The sequence below is a fragment of the Solea senegalensis genome, linkage group LG19 (assembly GCF_019176455.1).
Source record: "Solea senegalensis isolate Sse05_10M linkage group LG19, IFAPA_SoseM_1, whole genome shotgun sequence".
NCBI classification, from domain to species: Eukaryota; Metazoa; Chordata; class Actinopteri; order Pleuronectiformes; family Soleidae; genus Solea; species Solea senegalensis.
The window spans coordinates 11,531,271-11,554,674 of NC_058038.1; the positions used below are offsets into that span (position 1 = coordinate 11,531,271).

Below are 23,404 nucleotides of genomic sequence, written 5' to 3' on the forward strand. Positions count from 1 at the left end.
CATCACCTGGAGGAGAGAATTTGGCCCAGTAACAATTATTGTCACAATTTCCATTCACATATTTGAGCAGTACACACCAGAGGCAAGATTCTGCCTAATTTCTGCGACACGTGGCTAAAAGTAAATATATCCGAGGTGACTCACTTCCAGAGAGATATCACTTTATCTTACCTTGTTGGGATTGGCTGACACTGAAATAACCTGAATGAAGTTCGTCACTGATGTTCAATAGATCAATATATCAGCTTGGATTTGACTCTATGAATAAAAGGACCACGTGGTCACGTGCATCGCACAAACAATACGAGGAGGACAACAAACACGCGATCATGTTCATGATCTTTCAAGAGCACAGGCATCGAAATGTGCTTTGCAAATGACATGAAAAGTAGACATTAAACAGCAAAGCACATGGAACGTTATGATACGATACGCGACACATGGTCCACCATACCAATAATATCACCATACAACAATTCTGTGACATTCAATATACTGCATGACAATCATATACTGTAGCGATACGACACGATATTGATAACTGAAGAAAACAAAACGTTAAACGTGCTATTTGTTCACAACACAGAGAGCAAAGTGCATAAAGTCTATGTACTGAACGTGGATGGAGCATCTCTTAAACGTAGCTTTCTCCACCGTTATCCCGCTGTAAACTCACTCTTCTTCTGCCAGGTTACTTCCACCAAAGTTTCCCTCATACATTTAAGCAGCGCCGGCGTGGGGAGACATCAAGTTGCAAAAGCTGGCAGGGACCGTTTACTTGAGAGTGCCTTCATTTATTATTTAAAATATCGATATTTGCCCCCGTGTATCCATAATCCTATTGCACGAGGAAAAACTACTATATGACTGTATGACCCAAACCTATGGAACATATAGAAAAATCACACAGAGGCAAAGTCTGGTGACTTTAAGTTCAAATAATTACAAATAAACAACAACAAAAACAGACACAAATACAAGACAAAAGTGAACTAAAGGCAATTAAGCCAATGCTTCCATGCTGAGGTTTGACATTTAGTGTATTATTTTAGTCTGATCGGGGCAAAGTATAAAAAATACTTTTTAATATCTTTATGTTTTTATTTAATTTATGGCTATTTATCTTGTTTTTTATTTGTGAAGTCACTTTGAGACTCTCTTGAGACTCTCTGGAAAATACAGGGAAAATAAATTATATAAAAAAGTAAACATTCTTTTATGTCACACAACGTCACATGTTTACCAATTTAAATGGTGTGTTGTGTAATTAGAGACAGTTTTTTGTTTGTGTCATTTGGTGCAAGCGCTTTTAAAGTGTGTAAACACCACGCTTGTTTCTCTCTCTCTTTGTCTCTATAGAGGAGCAGCGAAAAACGTTCAGCTTTACGCTAAAGAATCCAGAAATAGTGATTCAAGTGAAATGTGACGAGCTTCTCCAGTCTGTAGAGTGAACAAGGAAACCCGTAATGCCTCCTTGCTTAAAACAGGTCGTGTGGGTAGGTTGGGTTTTCTCTCGTGCAGCTCGACAAAGCTGCAAGGTGAGTTTGTTGTGAGCTTGTGCCTGGTTTGTGCAGGATTGTGCGCTCTGGCTGCCCGCCACCGCTGCTGCTGCTGCTGTGGCTGTGCGCCTCGCCTCCTCTCCTCTCCTCGCCCCTCCCACCCCTCCGCTTCAACTTCAACTCTCCTCTCTGTTCGCCAATAAAGCGCTTTTTGTCCGGGGAGTCAGCAGTCGATCGCGTTCCTTGACATGGAGTCCTGGCGTAATTCTCAGAGGATTCGATGAGGACCGTGTAAGTTTGCGTGGTCCATTGAAAAGTTACTCAGAGGTCGCATATTTGGAAAAGAAGACAAGCTTCTGGAGTTATATCGCTGAACTGCTCCGCCGTGGATAAGAGGCACATTGAAGCGCGACTGCGCTCCTGACTTCACTTCTTCAACATTCAGGGTAAGAGTGTTATGCTTGGATTGCTAAAATAAGAACAAATGTAGAGTCCTTTCCCGGCTCTGACGAGTTATTTGGAACGGGAGCGATAATTCGGTGCGTAAAGACGCACCAATGTGTTGACAAATGCAGATAAAGGTGGACTATGATTTGCTTTGGCAACATCTGAACACACCGGTGAACAAAATCATCACTACACATCCAAAACCCGTCCGTCTCCTCTGTTGTGTAAAGCCGCAATAAACAAACTGGTGTCTCGTTAAAGTTAGTAAAGTTCAACAGTATGTTTATAAAATGTTTAAAGGTCACGATGACACATAATTGTTCCAGGTAACACTGATATTGTAGAATAAGTCTGAACGCCCCACTGACTTATTGGATGCAATTGGTATAATTACTCAGTTTAAATACTCACGGTGAAACAAACCCGGAGAGAGGAGCGTAAAAACGCGGAGCGGATAGAGCCGCCTGGGCGGTAATGAGGCGGCTGCTGTCGGACCGCAGGACGCCGCACAGCAGGCCGAGGCCGAGCCGAATGTCTAGACCGCACCGAGCTGCCTTTACCGCAAAGGACAGCTGTTTTTTGGGGGGAAACATCCCACAACAGAGAGTTCTATAAGACTCACGCGTGTTTGCTGCAATGTGCAGGACTGTCAGATGGACCAGATAATGAGAAGTTAATGCAGCATGATGTGTTAACAAAACAAGAGTTGAACTGTATCGCACCACCAGATATCACAACTGCATCCTTTCTGTGGTTTACTGGAGATAACCCACCCTCTTACAATTGCCTTGTATTTATTTGACACCTACCACACGCCACTGAAGCAAAAACGATGATGCGCCGACTTGATGTGGTTTCACAACTGTTTAGAACACAACACAAATCTTGAATTCATTAGGCCACTGAAAAAGATCCACAGCTCCAGAAGATGGATAGATGACGAGAAGGTGTCTTATTGTCACAGGACTGGTGCCTAAGTTTCTGGTTTAAGCACGACGGGCAATACAATACAATGAAATTAAAAAATATCCATCAGCAGCTGCTACTGATAAAAAGTGAGTGACCTGCTTCACCAGTAAAGTGACACGATGCGTTTTGATAATATCATCTCATATTTTTCAAATAACGTGTATAATACCAAAATGACTTCTTATTCTCTGAGGCGTCCATGAAGGTGTAGCTTCATTTGACTGTTTTGTCTGAAAGTAGTTCTTCAAAACTGGTTGCCTGGGTGATGACCACAGAAATACCAAAGCCTGCTAAATCTGTGTTAATACCGAATTAAATAAGAGTGCAGTTTGTTCCGATGTCTCTGTCATACTGTGTATTGTTCTGCAGCTGTTGTGGCACCTTTGCCAAATGAACAATGTCCCTGTTGAGACAATAAAGTACATTTAATTTGATGATTTGACTGATTAATGATTATTTATGATGTGAAAAAGGCCCTCACAGACTAACAGCAGCCCCAAGACCCAGCTGGAAATCCCTGATTAAAACATACCATGAGCTTATATTTGAATAAGATGCTTAATTCATGTTAGAACAGTCTTCTGACCACGATCCTTACAGTTTTTCAACCAGATTAGCATCTTCTACGCAACTCCGTAAACAGGCATGCAAATCACCTTATCTTCCTGGGGCAAAGCAGGCCAACATAAATTGCTCCAATAACCCCACTATTAACCCCTGCACTGTGACTGGGGGGGACAGTAAAAAAAGGTAGTGTGTCATTGACGGTATATGATGGTTGTAACTGGTTTATATTAGCAGCGCAGCCACAGGAGGTCAATTAGCCCTCATTATTGTGTGGAAATTTAAGGCTATTATTTTGCACAGATTTCAACACTCGCGGCACAAGAGGGCGGTTGTGGGTTTCACAGCACGCAGGAGTGTGCCAGTGTCGCCGCTTTCTGTGTTCACTGCTTCCTGCTCCTGCGTTTGGACTGAACACACAGCAGACTGACGCGTTTGTACAGTCACTTGTTGACACAGCCACACTTCAAACTGCTGAGGATGACAACGTCCGAGACGGAGAGAGCGAGAGAGAGAAAAAGAAGGAGGTTGGGTAGAATTCTCGCTGCGCCTCTTTCACCCATGTGAAATTACAGCCGCAGCTAATCAAAATTGCTGCATAACACATGGCGACACTTTGACGATAAAATGTGAAATTGTGCGTGATGGGAGTCAGCATTACGGGAGACATGTGCTCAGTGGGTGGATTATCCATCCCCCACGGGACATTTCTCTCAGTTAAATGTTGGTCTGTGGACGGAAAGGCAAAGGAACCCTCTATCATAAAATCCAATTTAAGCAATTAAGCACAGGCTTGCCGTCATACCACGGTGACAGTGATGTTTAAACCACACGACCCATCCATGATCGGGTTACCAGCATTGTGTCAGTCTGCACTTTTATCCATTTTTCTTAAAATTGGGTACTAAAAATCAAGTCTGGCGTTTCATTATCTGTGCCAAATATTTCGGGGTGTACAGTACAAGAATTCTGGTGACTGTATCCGCTATGCTGACGGTCATATTCTTCCAATTTGTGGCTAAAAGATTTGCTGGATATTTTGCAGCAATTTGTGATGCCTGTAAAGGTATTAGCACAACACAGTCGTTCTTACCAGAACTGACAGAAAGCTGGGAATGTTCACATGGGGCTTTTTTTTTTCTTTTTCTTTTTCTTCTTAACCACCAAAGCTGAGTTTTACACCAATTAGGGACAGTGTCTGAAGCATCCTTCCCACTGCATCAGAGGGATTAGAGGGTTAAAAGTCAGATGCTGAGGCGAGGAGGCCTGGGGAAGGGAAGACAAAGGGGGAGAAGGATAAGAATGGGGTGGCAGAGAGCAGAAAGTTGAAATAACGGAGCGAATGTGGGCAGAAGTCTGTTGGATTTTTCACGAGCCCATATGAGAGTGAGGTCTCGTCATAATTTGTCAGCGCTAATGCACGCGAGAACTGAACAGGCAGCAGTCACATCTGTGAGAGGTATTAGTCCGACCAAAACTGGACCTTTAAAGTACATGAAAACACGGGAAGCCCGACTGAAATTGAACTAAATTGAATTTCTCAGAGTCGGACTAACACACCCAGATAATGTGATAGCATGAATACATTCAGTATGAAACAGAAAAGGAAAAAGACAACAGCAAAAAATGCTCTGTCAGCTCCAAGAGAAGAGGAAGACTCGACTTATTAATAATAAGCCACAAGCAAAACTGTAAATGGCCTAATAATAACAAGCGGAAAGGGGGCATATTGCGTACTGGAGGCAGGCACACTTTATTCATTAAATGAATTCCCTGCAACTGCTTGTATACTGCAACAAGGACAGTGGTTCGGCTAAAACAGCATAGCTACGGTTGCAGCTTGACCCCACTCTGCATGAAAATGCACCAAGCGTGTCCCCTCCTCAGGTGGTGCACAGCGAGAGAGGGCACGTTCGCCCAGGTTGACGACCAAAGAGCCGTGCGCTGCTCTCTCTTCGAGAAACGTCTTACATAAAAATCCAGCTTCAAAAGGACTCAGCCCCACACATCAATGCTGACCCAGCGGTATGCGGAGGCAAACCCCAGCCCGCGTGCCTGCCAAGCTAAATTGAAGAAGAGCTTGCCGATGCAGCCAAATGATGCGTTCAGAAGAACCACTTCAAAACCTTGCATAAATATACACACATATGCAAAGGGATCTGAGGGCTCTGGAGTGCCCCAGCTCGAACACAAACCCCAATTAACTGCTGTCACCCATGTCCACACGCACGCACACGGCGTATTCAGAATGTATCTGTCCGTTAACGCGGATGACCCCTTGAATCGGTCACGGCATGAAAGGAGCTACACTCTCAAACGTTTGATTAAATGAAACAGATATTTTCTTAACCTCCTTATACTCTGGTTGGAAAATCTACAGAAAGTAGAGAAGAAAATCCCCCAAATTCCTCAAGTGACTCCAGTGAAGTATTGATGGGTGAGAAGCAGAGAGAGAGAGCGAAAGAGAGATTGAGAGAGTGAGTGAGAGAGAAAGAGAGCGAGGATGAGAGGAAGGATACTCATCCCAGAAAGCCACCACAAATTGCTGCATTTCAGTGAGCCCATAAAAAACAGAGAAACTGCTCTTAATCTAAGGTTGTAATTACCTCTGGCCAGCACTGTAATTAGGAAATGAGCCTTGAACTAGATCTTTGCGGGCAAGAGCAAAGCAAGGACACGCGCGCGCGCGCGCACACACACACACACACACACACACACACACACACACACACACACACACACACACACACACACACACACACACACACACACACACACACACAGGGGCGCACGCGTGCATGCTCTCTCACACATACTGTAGCTACGCTGTTTGACCAAAACCAGAATTAGTGAAGACAGAACTCCCTTTGAGGATAAGGTCAAATGTTTAACTACTAGCTATTAATCACTAATGAAAATGAAACAAACAGACACTGAGATGAACATTAACTCTAAATACTCCAAATATTTACCAGAGGGTATGTCAGCAAAGTGTGTAGGGGTGTAACCAAAATATTGTGATATTTCATGGTGTGATACTGTATCTGACAACGTTTTTTGACTCTCTCCACCTCCTTCCACTCCTTCTCACTAGACAAAGCAAACTTTACATTGTTAATGCATAGGATTGCATAGGATTGTTATTTTTATCTTATTATAGACTTTTTGGGGATGCAATATTTCACATTAATGTCCAATAAATTGCAATATATGATACTGTTACACCCGTTTTGAAACATGTATCATACCATAGTCTTGTGTACAGTTGGGTCGGTTGACCGAGACCTCGTCGGTCACAGAAAGTGCTGACATTTACATTACGACACAGTAGCTGCGACTATCGGTTGATGTTTGTTGTTCACTTGTCAATTTCTCTTCATCTTGTCTATTTCTGTTGTGGCTGCCCGAGGGCAGAGTGAGAGCAGGCAAATCTGTGCATGTGCAAATGCCACCATGTATCGAGTCAGCTCTCAATCATTCAACACAGCAATTAGCAGGCGAACACTTGTGACAAGGTCGCAAGTCGCGACTTGTCAATGGTACATATTCAACATACAAGAAGCATCTGTATCCCAATGTTCCTGTACAGGTTTATTGCTGCTGCTGATGTTTGAGCCATGATTTGGACAGATTGTTGGCACTTCCAGACGATGCCATCACACTAGAGTACAGACTTACCCCAGATGGGGGGAAAAGAAAAAAGGGAGTGACACGAAGAGAAAAGGGGAAACAGAGGAGGAGGAGAAGGGTGAGGCAATATTTATGTTTAACAGATGAACGCAGAGACGGAAGAAAATTAGAGAGGTTAGACAGGTTGAAAAGTATCAGTGCTCTGAAAAAGGTGGTAAACCAATAATGATGAAAGAAGAGAAAGTACAATGTCCTGGCAGGTTAAAAGACATGGGGTTAAAGATGATTTGTATCTATTTTGAGTGTTGATTTCCATGGTGAAAGCTAAATATTTTGAGTGCAAAGATTAAAGAGAGAGAAACACTCACCACAGGACACTAAGTGTGAAAAGGCTGGCGTGCGTACACAACAGCAGTGTGCGAACATTGTTAAAAAAAACAAAAAAACAAACAAACATATATCACCACAATGAGTCAGCAATAGCCCCAAGGCAGGACAGGAAGCCAAAACAAGCCCTGGACAGCAACAGGGTTATTTTCTGAGGCAAACAATTTCAGGTCATGCAGAGATGACACACGCACAGGTGTCGCATGTAATGAGGTAGTCCTCCTTATTCTGTTCACCACCTCCAAACACTGACTCAGAGCTTAGGTATATGAAATATGACCTGAAACCATTGCTTAGCAGAAATACACTGAAAGAGCGAGACAAGGAGTTCCAGTGCACAACAATTAGCCTCTGTATACTGTTCAAAAGGGCTAATTGCTAATTAGCAGGACTGTGCCTAACAATTGTAGGGCAGAGAGCTACTTTCATAGCAGATAGGCAGATTTCATAGTACACTACACAAAAGTCTATGCTTAATCTGTCCCAACCTCCACTTTAGACTTACTAATTATTTGTGGCGATACATTCAATCAATTGATTGAGGAGCCTTGTACATTTGGCTGTTACAAAGAAGAAAACATGGGAGTTGCTCATGTCTAAATATCTTCCTCTATCGTCTTAACATCAGTCAAAAAAATGCAGACACCCAAAGAGCTTGAGCTATCTGACTGCTGATATCCCTTAAAACTAAAGTTGTGGGTCCTGGGACATTGGCGCAGCCTGGTCTAATTAAAACTGTAGTGAAGGAAAATCAAAATGGAACTCAAACACTGTACCTGCTCTGTGATCTCAAAAAAAACCCCAACATCTTTGTTGATCTTTGCAAGCATTAACAAGGGTAGATTATTTCTAGATCAGTGACCTTTGAATGAATACTTCTTTCTTAGCAGCTTTTGTGGGTGTAACTATCTTAATCTGGCTGCACATACCGCACAGGTATAAACACAGTTAAACATATAAGGGTTGAAACAAAAAAAAAGGTGACACGCTTAAGTCAATGCTCTGCAAACAAAAACATTCAGGCCACAGCTGATGGGCTGATACCACAGGACAAGGAGCTGACAGAGTGGAGAGTGGTCGGCCTGCATTCTTCCTCTACCGCTCTGTCATTCTCTTGTGCTGCCACACGGCCAAGCTCTTCTGAGCACGCTCCGGCTCTCGACTGGAATCCAACAAACTAACACATGAAAAAAAAAACAACTCCCTGTCTTGCCTGTGGGGTCATTAGCCTTGCGTGACGGGCGACTGGATTCCAAATAAGTGGTGTAAAAACAGATTTCGACACAGTGTTTGACTAACAGGTACAACTGCTCTTTCAATTTCAGGGAGAGAAGAACTCAAAATCAAGAAAAGTGGAGCGAGAATAGAGGAGGAAGTTTCTTCACTGGGTGAGTGGAGCATGAAATCAAGTCTGACAGTTTTATTAGTAATCTGTGTCATTATGTGTAAGATGTGGTCTGTAAACACCAAGAATAGTTTCCATCATAATACAGAAAAAAAAAAACCTCCATAGATTTACATGACAAGGAAGCAGAAGTATTTTGGACACGTGTCACAATAATACACCTCTTTCAATGTTTGTATTTAGAAAATCCAAACCACACGCTGTTGGCGGTCCTCACTGTGTTAACTGTAACACCCTGACTCCTCAATAGAGTTCTTTCATACAACTCTGAGCCTCTTAATAAGACTGGCAGGAGAACAAGAGCCGCCCTCTAAAGCATGTGCACACGCACACACACACACACACACACTTCTTACCAGATACAGTGAAGCTGTGTAGGGTTGCAGGCAGAATAGGAACAGATAGAATGGAGGAAGTTGGGATTTTAGTGCATGGAACCCTGTGTACTCTAATCGCCCTACAACTCTCCCACAACTCAATTGCTGGAGTAGCTCAGTAGAGTGGTGGTGGGGGGTGTGGAGCTCCTCTTCCTGGATTGAGTTTTGGTTACATTCTTTCCTCGGGTGTTAGGATTTGTGCAAAGTGTGTGCATTGCTTGCTTGCTGTAGATCGTTTGACATGCAATTATTGAACATGCACCCTAGCTTTGACTCTGCCTCCTCCTAGACTTTCAAAATCAATCCATGGTCTCAACAATCACCCAAGTGTGTGTGTTTTACCTTCCCTTTCCCTTTGTCCTTCATGTATGCATTTGACTATATAGGAAAATTACCACCCACTCATAACTCATAGAGTTAATTGAGTGTGCAAACTTGCACATTGTTGTGCAACAGGTTTTATTCAAACTGAGAAAATAATGACGTTTTTTTTCTTCAAGTCATGTCAACATTGCGTGTGACCAATCTCTTGGGCACAGACACACACGTAGACACATGTGGACATTTATTATATGATATGATTCAAGACATTGCCAAATGATGAAATGACGATTGTCAATGCTGGTCAGCTCCACATGACTATTATTTTTTATTATTATTATTTCTCGGTGTAGCTGCGTTTTGAATTGTCTGTCACCAGGCCAACATTCACACACTGCGCACAGGACATGAAAGGCTTTGACATTGGGTTCTGCTGCAAAATGATTTGATTGACGGCTTAAACTACTCCACCTGGGTAGTGGAGGGGCGGGGTCGGTGGTGCGAGATCGCCCAGGCACACGTCATGTAGAGGCACCGGCATTCCTCAGGTCCACAGAACCTACGCACTGGAGCTTTAAGACGGAGCCTGGGGTGAAGTCTGCGTTCATGTCGTGAATTTCTCGGTGTGATTGTGCACAGCCAAATCTGACATTAAAAGGTAAATCTTGCAAGTTTGGGTTAATGAGGAGTTCCAAGTTTTTTTTCCCTCCACTTCTGTCATTACCTGTGGTGAACACAAGGAACCCCCAGGCAGGCTGCACCTGCAGCAGGCAAATTAAGGATCTGAGGGTCATTGTTGATGTCTAAATAGAGTTTTGCCGACTGACAGCTTGACAGTCGTGGTGGTAGGTTTCGCCTTTTTATCCAGGGGTTGACAGAGGGAGAAAATTGACATTTTTAGACCTAAAACCTGATGATTTCCTTCAATGTTGTAGTTGTAAATTAGCCATAATGGAAATAAATGTTTTCCAGCAACAAAATTAGACAAAAGTAGAAAAACAAAATTAATTAAATCAGATGTGACTAAGAGTCTTTGTGAACATTACACTGTAATAAAGAAGCCAATAGTCTTTGTTCAGCATTTAATCACAGGGCACCTGAGGCCATGGATCCGAGGCATGATGACTTTGATGCCTGACTGCCAGTTTGCCAGCCAACCTGCCTTTTCAGGCCTGGCATCCACACAGGCAGCAGTTTCATAATACATTCCATTGTGACATCCTAATCAGCATGAGTAATCTCGCTTTCACATCTATCTTGTGTGAAACATATGTCTAAGGTGTTTTTTTTTTTTTTCGGGAAGAAGCCTGAGGGGTAAACTGACGGAGGGTGGGACACGTGAACTCCTAAGAGAAATGGGAGGCCTGAAAAAGCAGATACCACTGCATGATGCCTGTCTTTATGCGAGGACTGTACTTAAACTATAATAATAATAATAATGATGATAATGGACAAGACTTAATTTCAATCCATTGCTTACTAAAGGTGCCATAAATCACATTTTTGACAATAGGCTTGCATCCGCTTATCCCTGAGAAAATAATCATCCCATAATTGTGCTGCCACACCCTTGTCTGTACAACTGTGATCGAGAATTAGAGCTATCAACGTCCCATCTATACACACACGCACTCCATGAGTAATTCAGCTTGTTTTATTTGAAGGAAAGCAATTTGTTTTGGTGCATTTTATGTGACGTGAACACGTGGCCTCTTTGAATTCGGAGCGTGACTCGTGTCCTATTTGTTATTTTGCTTACAAAGGAGGTGTCTTTTTTTTTGACAAATCAGGGAGCAATTTAAAGGTTTTTCAAACACACAAATATTTGACTTTCACATATGCATATATCATAATATTTGACTTTCAAATATTTGTGTAGTCTAATTTAAAAAAAGAAAGAAAATAAAAATGCTCCAGTTGCTGGACTGTGTGTTTTTATGAGCCCTCTTCAGTTCTATTAGTTTGCATTGCTGAACTAGTGTTTGTTAATGTAAATAGGTGGTTTACCTGTCAGCAGAATCTTTAGCTTTAAACTTGCGTATACCTATTGAATAGGTGGACAACTACGTACAAGACACTGCACGGCTGTTGTGGCGAGGCGGAAGGGACGTGCCTTCATTAGATTCCAGTCATACTCTCACTACATGAACAAACCTGAGTGAGAGAAGATAAATGAGCAGAAGAACAAGTGGCGGAGAGGATGAATTGACTGAAAAGGCCAGGAGGATTTTTAGGAATATTTGTGCAATGTGTCAAACTAGTTAGCTGTACAATGTGCTGCCGTACAGCTTGTCTTGAGTGCTTTTACAAAAACGTGGGCAGACAACGTCAGACAATTAGTTGAGACAAATACGGCTACAGGCACTCAAATAAAAGCTCAAAGAGAAACTGGAACGATAATCCAGACATTCATATCAGCAGTCAGTCGGTGCCCCTGCCTGCCGCCTGTCTACTTTAAACAAAGTGTGCTCTGTCACTTGGTGTTTTTATACACGGAGAAGTAGAGAGATCGTGTAAATCGATCAATTGATGCTGTACGTCTGGCACTGGCGTTTAAATCAGGAAAACATCTGACATCTGTAAGCAGCTCACTGAGTGGCCACTAGTGAGCCGACTGCACGTCCATTTTCTTCATTCTTTTCAGACTCTGTGCTCATTATCTGTGACTGGCGTGATTCTTGACTGTTGCAGCAAAGATGCAAAGAGCATTAAAACATGTTTACACCAGTCTCCCTCCACAAAGTCCTGCAGGTTCAACTAGACTAACCAAGCGGTTTAAAGGCTGAAGAACTCTCGGAAACGTTTCTTTTTGATGTCATTAAATTAAACTTCGGTGCAAAAAGTATGTAGGCACTGTGCCCAGAACCTTTTCTAAGTCTAACAGTAGGGAAAACCTAGTCAAATAATTATCAGTCGGGTAGGCAGAGTGTCAGTGTGTGCACATTGCTGACTGATAGAACTGGTTGATCCAGGCACTTCAAACAGCAAATGCAGACACACAACACTTACATTGTACTGTCTCCACTTGAGGCCAGGTTCACCCAGGTGTTTTCAGGACTCTGGGGACTTTAAGTGAACTGCTTCTTGTTGCCTCAGATCAGTTTGCCTTTGAGCTTAGATTCCGAGAGATGGCACAGCGAAAGCCAAAGCCCCGCAACAGTTTCTGACACTGGGGGAGAGGGATTAAGAGAAAGATAGCATGCGATAGGTGTTTTTGGTTGTGGTTTTAAACAATTTGGCAGTGACTGATTCAAGCCACTTCAAAGACAGACACGGCAGCATAGTGGGTGGGACCATCCTGTTACTGTCAGTGACAAGAATAATTGCTTGGGGTGATAGGCAAATGTAGTGGATTCAAAAGCTGAAGCCGCACTGGGTTTGATTGTCAGTTCTGTAGAGAAGGTCTTGGACAGATATGGTTGTGTGCTCCGATGAAAAATGTGTGTTGGGAAAATAGAAAGACAGGTATTTCACCTCAGAGAACAAAATCAAATCTAGCATCTACACCACACATCATAACCGTCAGCAATAAAACCAAAAGAAATGGTCCATATTTCCTTTTGGAACACAAAATGCTTGACCTTTAATCTTAATCTCAGTGGAGACAGAGCTGGACTGCAAACATGCTGTTGCACAGACCCACTTCAGAGTTTGGCTGCCTGTGGCCGCCTACCTCTGCCTGCTTCCTCTCTCCTCGTCTGTTCTTTGAGGCTGGAGTAAGGCTGGAGCTTTCGGCAGAGGTCGCATCATTTACTCAGACACACTCCAAAAGTTTTGGGTTTCATGTTGCCCCGGAGGAGTGTAGAAAGAACCTGTTGTGATGAGGACCATTAAGCTTCAGGTGTATGTCTGTGAAACTGGAGCTGGGTGTGTGCCTATGTCAAACAGGGATTGTTAGCAGTGTTGTCCGTGCCAAAGTTACAACAGAGGACACAGAATACTGAGCAGCAATTGAGACACTAATCTGAGCCTGACCTCTGGCCTCAAGAAGTCGGTCGTTGCCTCAGTATTTCATGGGCTTTGTTGTCCGTCAGACTGATGCTATCTGGCATGATGAACTAGGCAGAGGAATGACTGATTTGGCTTTCAAGTTCCTTCTTTTGTCCTCCGTGTTAATATTTTGCAATCAAACATAGCTCTTTAGTTCACAATAACGTAAACAGAAACGTCAGAAAGTAACTATTGACTTGGATCACAAAATCAAACACAGAGTAGTCCCGTATTCTTCCCAGAGTGCCGCAAATACACACAGTTTTTGTGTGTTTTACTATTCCAGTACCCTCCCATTCACCCTTGGACCGTATATTATGTTCTCTTTCAAGTACTCCAGCTGCAGGCTCTAATGGTAATGCTTCACACTGTCCTTATAAGCGGGCCTGGTGAAACCATAAATCCTAAGATAAAAAGGGCTGCCTTACACGCCAATAATGAGCTCCTTTGCCACTCATGTGAATGTGCACAACGGCACACACAAGGCAAAAAGCACAGAATGAGAAAAGGACAGCACAGTCAGATCTGTCACGAGTAATGGACCTGCCTAGTTAAGTGGGTGTTTTTGTTAATTAAAATGATTAAAATTACAACCCTCTAACATTATTCGCAAAGGCAGTGATGAGTTATGATCGACGGGGCCATTACAGGGTGTATTCTTGTGGTCAGGCCAAAATAAGTTGGAAAGCTATGTTTGTGCAGTACATTGTACAACTACCATGGCCTGTAATCCATCGTCATACCACTACAAAGCACAGAGATGATTTTGTGGCTTCTGGATGAATATTGACAGTGACAGACATCATGTTGCTATCATCCTTTTTTGTTTTTTTATTCCACGTTATTATCCTCTCTCCTATCAGTGTTTGTGTTCTGCCTGCTTGATTGACCTTGATATGATTGCATTGTTAGTACAACATGTTTTCAATACTGTCTCTCTGTTTACAGAGTCTGTGTCTGGTTTTAGCGTACATTTAAAGCAGCTGAACCGTGACACCGTGACTCCCAATCCACTGCTTGTCCCTGCTTATCCTGATTTTTCCTTGGTGGTTTCTTTAACGGTGTAAAATTATTAACCATTTCCCATATTGTTCAGAAATTAGCCATATATGTTAAGAGATGTTAAACGTTTTTACTTATACTAACTAGTAAATCAATCTTTTCCTGTTGTGTAATCAAATCCAGTGAAGAGAAAACAGTTAAGTGCTGTTTTCTCTGTTTGGATACTATACTGCATTAGAGCTGCAATAGAAGTGCATTAGCTCATGCGATCACCGAATACTTCAAAACATTGCATACATACCGACGGCTTTGAGTTCAGCTGACAAAGAGAGGAAATGCTTTGCAATCATGTGGCTGACAGATTCAAACACATACTTGTTGCTTTGTGTTTCTGATGTCTGCACAAACACACTCTTTACTCCTCAAGTAGTCTATTCCTCCTTAAATATTTTACAAAAGCCCAAATTACTACCTTGTCCGTGTTGATGGATAATCCCACCTAATTGTGGATAACAGGGCCCACCTGCGACACGGATAGTGCCGACAGTGGAAAGGAATGGGAAAATTGGGAGTGTTTGTTTGAAAGAGTGGTCCTTCGTCTTCTCATCGAGTTATGGACAGTGAGGGCAAAGGGTGACGACACGGGGAAGAGGAGGAGGTCACAGGGCCCATGGCAGCCTTCACAGCCATTATTTCTCTCTGTGGCTAAGTTATTATTGACAAACTATATAAATTACAGTCCCGGTCCCAATGTAGTAAAACTTCATGGGGGAATGATACAGTGATTTACAGTATGTTTGCAGTTGCACCCTTGTGAACTTAGCCTTCAGACCCACAAAACTGTATATCATACTTCGAGGCACATATCATACACGTAGTCCCTTTAGAAGATAGCGTCCCACTACAGAAGGGTCCTCTTAAATTGTAGTGTGTAGCCTTATCCCCTTTCTCTTAATGGATGCGGTGCCGCCGCCCGTCGTGTTTGATCCAGTCTGCTGAATTATGCAAGTGCACAGTGACCTGAAACTCCTTCACATACAGACACACACACACACACACACACACACACACACACACACACACACACACACACACACACACACACACACACACACACACACACACACACACACACACACACACCATGATTTCAACTCCCTCTTGTATCCTTCACTGACCCTCCGTGTTGGCCTTCAGCTCTGAAGATAAGAGCTCTTGACGCTCCGCCTGCTGGGATTTAATTGCCAAAGCCCACTTCACCCCCCCAAAGCTAGGGCTTATTGACCTCTCCACCCCTGTGCCCCACTGACAGAAACCTACTTTTGTTGCTGCTGTTATGCTGCTCATATTTTTTTTTTTTTTTTTCATTTAAGTGGGATGAGAAGGCAATGCTTTTCTCCCTTTTGCTTAATTTTATTCCCCCTTTATTTCTCCTTTTGAGGGGCTGACAATCTTTCACCTGGTGTGGCACAAAAACACTCCAGTTCTCTTTTCTCTTTGTGTGACACATTCCATGTGTTCATCAGTCAACATGTTTTATTCTACAGCAATCCAATCCTTAAAACCTAGACTCAAGCATTAGGGAAACCCTACAGACCCTATAGCAGAGCTGGTAACAAAGAAGTTTTTTACTCTTTTTCATATAAGCAACACTACCACTCATCCCACCAATCTACTGTTTGTAAACCCAGAAGAACTTCCTGTTAATCTCTAAATGCCAAACCAATGAGACAAACGAGGTTATTCTTACAAACTCAGCTGCTGCCGGTCTCAGGAATGTCTCAACAAGTGTGCAGGGGAGAGAAAATTACAACTCTAGAAAGGAGAAGGAAGGCAAGATGAAGGGGAGGGGGGATACTCCTTCTTGCTTAGGATGACAAGCCTATCCTTCTACTATCTTTCTCTCTCTACAGGCCGTCCGCCTCCACAACATTGAGTTACAGCGACACAGTCAGGAGTCACTCCACACCACAGTACACCGGTAACCCACAGTGTAGTGACGCCACAAATGAACCTTATCTTTCATAATGATAAGACCCGCACAAGTCACTTGCATCCAAAAAGAAAGAAAACAGGGGAAACCAACTTATCAGGCTACGGTTTATCTGTGATCTGGCAGTGTACGCTGACCAAGCCCCTCCTCATCAACAGTATCTCCTCCACTGGGTTATCAGATGTGCCTGGCCCATGTTGGAATGAGGCACACTCAAAAATAAATATTCTGCCCCTGGGAGCTAGGGTAGAAAATGTAGAGCTTTTAAGAAAAATATCGTGTTTTATCTGCATAGCTCACTCACTTCTCATTGCTGTTTTATATTCAGGACAAATCTGAACACTGAGGCCTTGATGTACTGATGTACTGTACTGTACTGTACTGTACTGTACTGTATTAGATACCTTATTTATTACTGGAAGGAATGATTTGATTAGATTTGGGATTTAAGAAACCATTTTTCCACACAACCACAGAAAGACATTTGCACTCGCACACATATTTCTGCGCTGAAATTGAAACACAGCCTTCATATGCGTTACTGTTCACTCGGGCTCCATTTGTGTCTTGATGCTCATTATCCCGTTCATCACACATTTATCTTACCAGATCCCTGTGTTTTCCACTTTTCTGCACCCATGCAGCACAGCACGCCTCACTTCTCTTGTCTTCCTTGTCATTCTCTTTCATCTGCACCTCCATCATTTATGAATCACATAAAGAAACATTTTCTTCCCCAACTATTTGAAGAAAAAAAAAAATCCTGTTTTAGTGTACATTCTGGAAGGGAATAAAAAAATAAGATCAGGGAATCTTTCCAATGAGGTTGCAATTTCAAGGAGGAGCAGAAAGAAAAGTATGCTGAAAGAGAAGGAAAATAAATGCCATAGCTGTGGCGTCATGAGATGATACTGAACCCCCATCAAAAAAAACCTTGATCTCCACTCAAGTTTTGATATTTGAGGCAGTGTATTTTTTTTTTCTGTGTAAAGTAAATGTTTCATTAAACAGACAGCGTGAAAGAAGAGAGCTCTGATGCCAGTGTAACATACACTTGGGTCAGGTTGATTTTGGTTGCACTGAAGTTAGAGCAACACTTTTCTTCATTTATTTATTCATTTATTTCAGGCCACTATTATTTAAATTTGGGAAGAACAAAAAATTGAGGGAGATGTCAATATTTATAAATCCCTCAACAATGTGTTCATTTATGAATACTGAACACAACATACTTGCTTTAGGTATCAATGGGAAGAGCTTTACTGAGTACCATTTATACGTAATATAAATTGATGACAATGTGCACACACAAAAAATATACTGCTGTACTCACAGAGGAAAAGAACATAGCAATATCTTTGACATTTCTTGGGTAATGGGCCACAACCTTAGGTATGCACTGTGAGAACAGAATGTTCCTTCTGTGTGTGCTGCATTTTTTGTAAAACTATAAGTTAACACATACTCAACTGCACCCTTTTAAGCCATTAAATTAGCTCATTATACACTTAGGGTTGATCAGTCTGTAAAGCTGTAGGTGTCAAAATGCCCAAAGGCAAAGTCCAAAAGCTGTCTAAAGAAAAATAGAGACAAATAGAGATGTTGTCTTTTCCCCCCAAGGTTGTGTCACTTAAGTTGATAGCAGAGGATGATTAACTGCCCACACACACACACACACACACACTGATGTCTGTAACTACTTTTCTCTTTATCTTCTCTCATTCCTCTCACCCTCTTCATTCCATTGTCCCTTCTCTCCTTTTCAAGTACGGTGTTAACACTCTACCAAAGTGTTTGATTTTACTTGTGGTTGCAGTAAAATAGGTTTAAAATATGATAACAAGATGTGCCTTCATATTTCTCTAAATTATGTAAGTTACTGACACTCTATATGTTCTTTTTTTTTAGGCTGACCATGGAGAGAGATTTTTTCATCACCATGAAGGCCTTTCTCACTCCGCTGCCTTTTCTTCTACTCCTCATCCTACCTGAAGGCATCTTGTCCAGCAACTGCCCGAAAGATTGCAGCTGTTCTACACCAGAGTCCATCTTGTGTTTTCAGAGACGCTCCTCTACCATTCCTAAAGGAGTACCTGCATTCACAAAAAGTCTATACCTCTTCGCTAACGGCATTGAGGGCTTGACAGCTAAGGACTTCAGCGGCATGGAGAACCTGGAAATGTTGGACCTCAGTCAAAACAAATTGACCGAAATTCCAGATAGAGTGTTTGAACCTCTGACCTCTTTGAGAAACTTGGATTTGTCATCCAACCAGATCACCCACATTTCAAAGGAATGCTTCCACGGTATGGCACTGCTTGAACGCCTGTATCTGTACAGTAATCTTATTAAGACCATTCACCCTGCAGCCTTTGATGGATTGGAACACCTACTGGAACTCAAAATGCAAGGCAACCAGTTGACATCCCTACCTGCCCTCGCAATGCCCCGCCTGCTGCTGCTGGATCTTCGATTTAATGTTTTAAACAGTTTAGGTCCATCAGACCTCCTGACCCCAAATTTGGAATCACTGAAACTTGGTGGTGTGGGGCTCACCAGTCTGGATAATGAGCTAATAGGTAATCTGAAGAATTTACATGAACTGGACATATCGGGAAACCAACTTGAGTCCTTCCCATCAGTGCTAAAGGAGACCAATGGGTTGATTCACCTTAGCCTAGCAGGGAACCCAATGGGTCCTCTTATGGTTCAGGACCTGCAAAAACTTGGGGAGCTTCAGGAGTTGGACATAAGCAGCCTTAGCCTGCAGGGTCTCCCCGAAGAGTTCTCCCAGCTCTTCCCCCACCTCAGAAAGCTCACAACAGCTGAGAACCCCTTCAACTGTCTTTGCAACTTAGCATGGTTCCCAAGATGGTTGAGAGCCCAGAGCATCACTCTGGAGAGAACAGAGGAAACCCGCTGCCATTTCCCACCTATCAATGCTGGAAAGGTCTTGGAAAGACTGGAGCACAGGGATTTTGGGTGCCCTATCACAACTACAGTCCCAAGTAATACTGTCAAAACTACCACTTCCCCACCTGTTCCAGTCACTACTTTATCAACTACTGCTGAAGCTGAAGTTCCAGGAGCCAGCGATGACCGCACACACATAGATGATGACTCTCTCCTGCCCCCTGTTCCTGCATCCCCCAGTAGCAGCAGCAAGGACATAGGAGAGGATCCACATTTCTGTCCCTCACACACCTGTCTGAATGGGGGTATTTGTCGCTTGGACCACCATGGTCAGGTAGAGTGTACCTGTCCACATGGCACTTCTGGCATGTACTGTGAAGTCAAAAGCCATCAACCAGCTTTACCCCCTCAAACTGCCATCCCAAGGGCAACTGTGATCGTGAATACACCAGACATCAGTTCAAATGAAGTGACAGCAACCTCTATCCTAGTGGACCTTCACCGTTACATTGAAATGCGGCCTTATATCCGGGGAATCCGTCTAACCTATCGCAACCTTTCTGGGCCAGACCGCAGGCCAATTCAACTTAGCTTGCCTGCATCCTTCCCAGAGTACAGACTCAGAGGCCTGAAGCCTAACTCCACTTACGCTGTGTGTGCCAGTCCTCTCGGAGCCCCTAGTGGGATAGACAGTGTTTGCACTGAGGCCCATACAGCCCCTGAAAGCATCAGTGGCACTGATGCAAGGGTTACTGATCCAAGACTGACCACAATGCTGGTGCCTGCAGCTGCCATTTTGCTACTGCTGCTACTGATTGCAATAGCACTGGGAGTGGTATGCTATCTTCGCCGAAAGAGAGCCAATGGCCACTTGGATCTAGACTGTGAGCCTTCCCAGCAAGAGTTGAGTGGAGATAAGGCTGGTTTAGATAATATGGCATTACCACAAAAACAGCCCCAAATTATGATGCCTGAACCTGCTGTTCAGACTAGTAATTTGGAATATGAGGTGTTGCTACTACAGGATCACTGTACATCAAATAACAATATGTCTTCACACAAGCCTTCCTATTTTTGACATGAGGTTTTGACTACTCTGAGCTAAAAGGAGCATTTTTGTTATCTCTGATTTCCTCCCTGATGAATTACAGAGATCAGTAACCACTGTTGTGAAAGTGGAAGACTCAGTAAGCCAACAAACAAAGGAGAAAATGGACACATATTGAACTCAGTGGTCTCTGTATGTCTAAATAGACATTAAACAAGTTCAAAACATTTTTTTGAAATGCTTCTGCTGCATGTACATGCTACATCCTGCTTTAGTAATATTTCTTTGAGACCTTTTCAGCTTTCAAGTGGCACTGGAACTGATGATGTGTTTCATGGGCTGAAAGTTAAGGGACACTGAGACCCCATGTCCTCCTTTTTGTTGATGAAGGAGTGGTTTGGTCAAACGGGGTTGTGCGGGCTTGACCCCATCACAACAGCTCAGCAAAGTTATTGTTGCATGTTGTAACTTTTCACTACATACCCCCCAAAGAGATCAGTGCTTGCTGTGAATTACCTTTTAGACACCAAATGAAGTAATGCAGAGAACATAGTTGATGCTTGTATTGCTTTACTTGGCTCTAAACTCATGTGATTTTTGTTATGTTTTTTTGTTTTTTTAACGTATGTTTTTTTATACCTGTCTTTATATTTCTATTGTGCTACATTGTGACTGTTAACATCCCTCCATACCCTCCACCCCCACCTCTTGTGACTAACAGACAAAACAGCTGATTAAAATCTTTGAAGATTAAAACGTGTTTGGTACCAGCAAAGTCAATCAAAGGGCTTTGCCCCCAGAATGTCAGACAGACTAAGTAGATGTGAGTCTGGACAGACTCAAAAGTAAATCCCCCTTCTCCATTCCGAAGCCCTCAGCCTGCTTCACCATCACGTAGTGTGAAGGCCAACAGAATTACAAAAGCTACAGAGGGAAGCTGAACTCCTTCTGTATCCCTGCTGCACTGAATTTCTACCTAGTTCAAAACTCACTTAAATTACAGTAAACACTCACGTGACATTAAAATTAAGCAAATTTATTTATTCTCTATACTGCCTTTAAGGGAAACTCTTTTTTTTATAACCCAGCCACAGTTCATGTACAAAATAGTACAACAAGCAAAGGCAAATAGTGGTTCTCTTGAGTAAAAATAGTGCCCTTAGCACAATGCTATGCACAATTTCTTCTTGGCGAGAAGTATTCCAGTTTTGCTCACTTGCAACTAACCACACGTTGGAAAGGCCAGGCACACAGTGTAGTGTTTATATTGTTGTGTAGAGGACAATGAGACTTGTGAGTGTAGATCTGATAACATCTGTGATAATTTAAGTACACGCTCTGGCTTGTGCAAAGACTTGCAGACATCCAGTTACTATCAGTCACCCCTTTTATGTGCTTGCATACCTCCGAGTACATTAAACCCCAAACAACTCTACCTTCAGATAAACATACCAAAGCCATGTCTGTGAAAGTTACCTACAGTATTTGCACAACTAACAGTGTCATGCTAACAAAATGCCTTGAGAACCAACAATACACGTTAAAAAAAATAATCAGCCAATGCAACTGGAATATTTGTCTGTATCATAGAATACATTGAAGATAACCAAAAGTATTTTCAATGTGATTGTTTTTCCCTGTTTATTTTGGGAAGCTCTGTCTTGTCTTGTGTTTTTGTTTTTTTAATTATGTGAACTTATTTGTACAATTGGAAAAGTGATATTATCATTAAATGAGTATCCAAAATAAAAACAGACCAATTTGTCTTTTGTTGCAGTTTCTATTCTATTCTTGTAGCGGGAAGGATCAGATGAATTTGCTAGTGTAGCGATCACTGGAAGTTTAGTCTAGGACTGGAAAATAATTTAATTACAATAATAAAAGCCCTATGATTTTATTACAAAAACATGACATATATCAAGTAGTTCTAGTATAAGGGCAAATATGGGTGTGTTTCTATGCCTGCTTATGCATTTGAAACAACTGTTGACAGTTGTGCAGCATCAGTGTATACAAGTGTATAATGATTGTTTATGGGAACATTTGAGGTGCAAAACCTCACAACAACTCGACCGTAAGGAAAAGCCTAACATTCAAAATTCAGCCTGAAGTTACTAAACAAAAACCAACCGTTTGAAAAAACTTAAATATGTTGCACAAATAAAAGAAACAATGCTCCCAGTGTATAAAAAGATAATAAGATTTGTGCTCTCAGGTGGCAAGAGGTATGGGACTCTGGCAGCAGGGAGCTGGAGGTAAAATGGAAATAAATATAAGAATGAAAACACTCAGGTTTAGGTAGTAAGTGGAATTAATCATTTACAAATGACTCACTGCTCTATGCATTTTTGCAAAACCCGTTCAATAAAAAAGGCTGACCACCCCTGTGTTTTATAGGTGGGATAGTGGCAAGGAATTTATGCTGCAGGCATGCATTCCCACGCCTACGTCCACAAACAAACACGCATACACACATACATTCACCAATAGCCGGGAGCTATTGTACAAGGTCCCATACTAACAACACAAACACATAAAACAGCACCATTCTTGTCACGCTGGCCCAATTACACCAATTTGTTCAAAACAAATCAAATCCTGGTGAAAAGAGAAAAAATGAAGGTGAAATTAACTTCACATTCTTAATGTCCATGTGTATTGAATTTTTGAACGTTTATTAGCCCAGTGCACCCCCCTTTTTATTTTAAAGAGAAAGGAGTCAAATAAATTAAGCCCGTTGTAGTTTCTCATTTGGCAAATTTGAAAAAAAGGAAGGCCAATAAAAGAGACTTAATTGCGAGCATATGTGAGCTTAATAGATAAGACCTGCAAAATGTATCAAGTAAATGAATGCCTCCA

General features: G+C 42.3%; 2 protein-coding genes across 4 annotated transcripts in view; one reads left to right on the forward strand and one right to left on the reverse strand.

Moving 5' to 3' along the window:
* Positions 1-23,404, reverse strand: part of LOC122785033 (mitochondrial import inner membrane translocase subunit tim16-like) — a 103,246-nt gene that overhangs the window by 27,863 nt on the left and 51,979 nt on the right. The gene's annotated exons all lie outside the window — the stretch shown is intronic.
* vasnb (vasorin b) lies at positions 1,695-22,311 on the forward strand. Of its 2 annotated transcripts, XM_044050594.1 has the most exons (3): positions 1,695-1,945; positions 8,822-8,884; positions 18,493-22,311. In XM_044050594.1, exon 3 carries the CDS (start codon positions 18,500-18,502, stop codon positions 20,573-20,575), a length of 2,076 nt encoding a protein of 691 aa, XP_043906529.1. In that variant the 5' UTR covers positions 1,695-1,945; positions 8,822-8,884; positions 18,493-18,499; the 3' UTR covers positions 20,576-22,311. The 2 variants fall into 2 exon arrangements, with proteins under 2 accessions (XP_043906529.1, XP_043906530.1); XM_044050595.1 differs by lacking the exon at positions 1,695-1,945 and having other exon boundaries at positions 8,690-8,884.

What these genes read in the sequence shown, in the direction of transcription:
- vasnb (XM_044050594.1), top strand. Translation starts at nt 18,500, where the DNA reads ATGGAGAGAGATTTTTTCATCACCATGAAGGCCTTTCTCACTCCGCTG.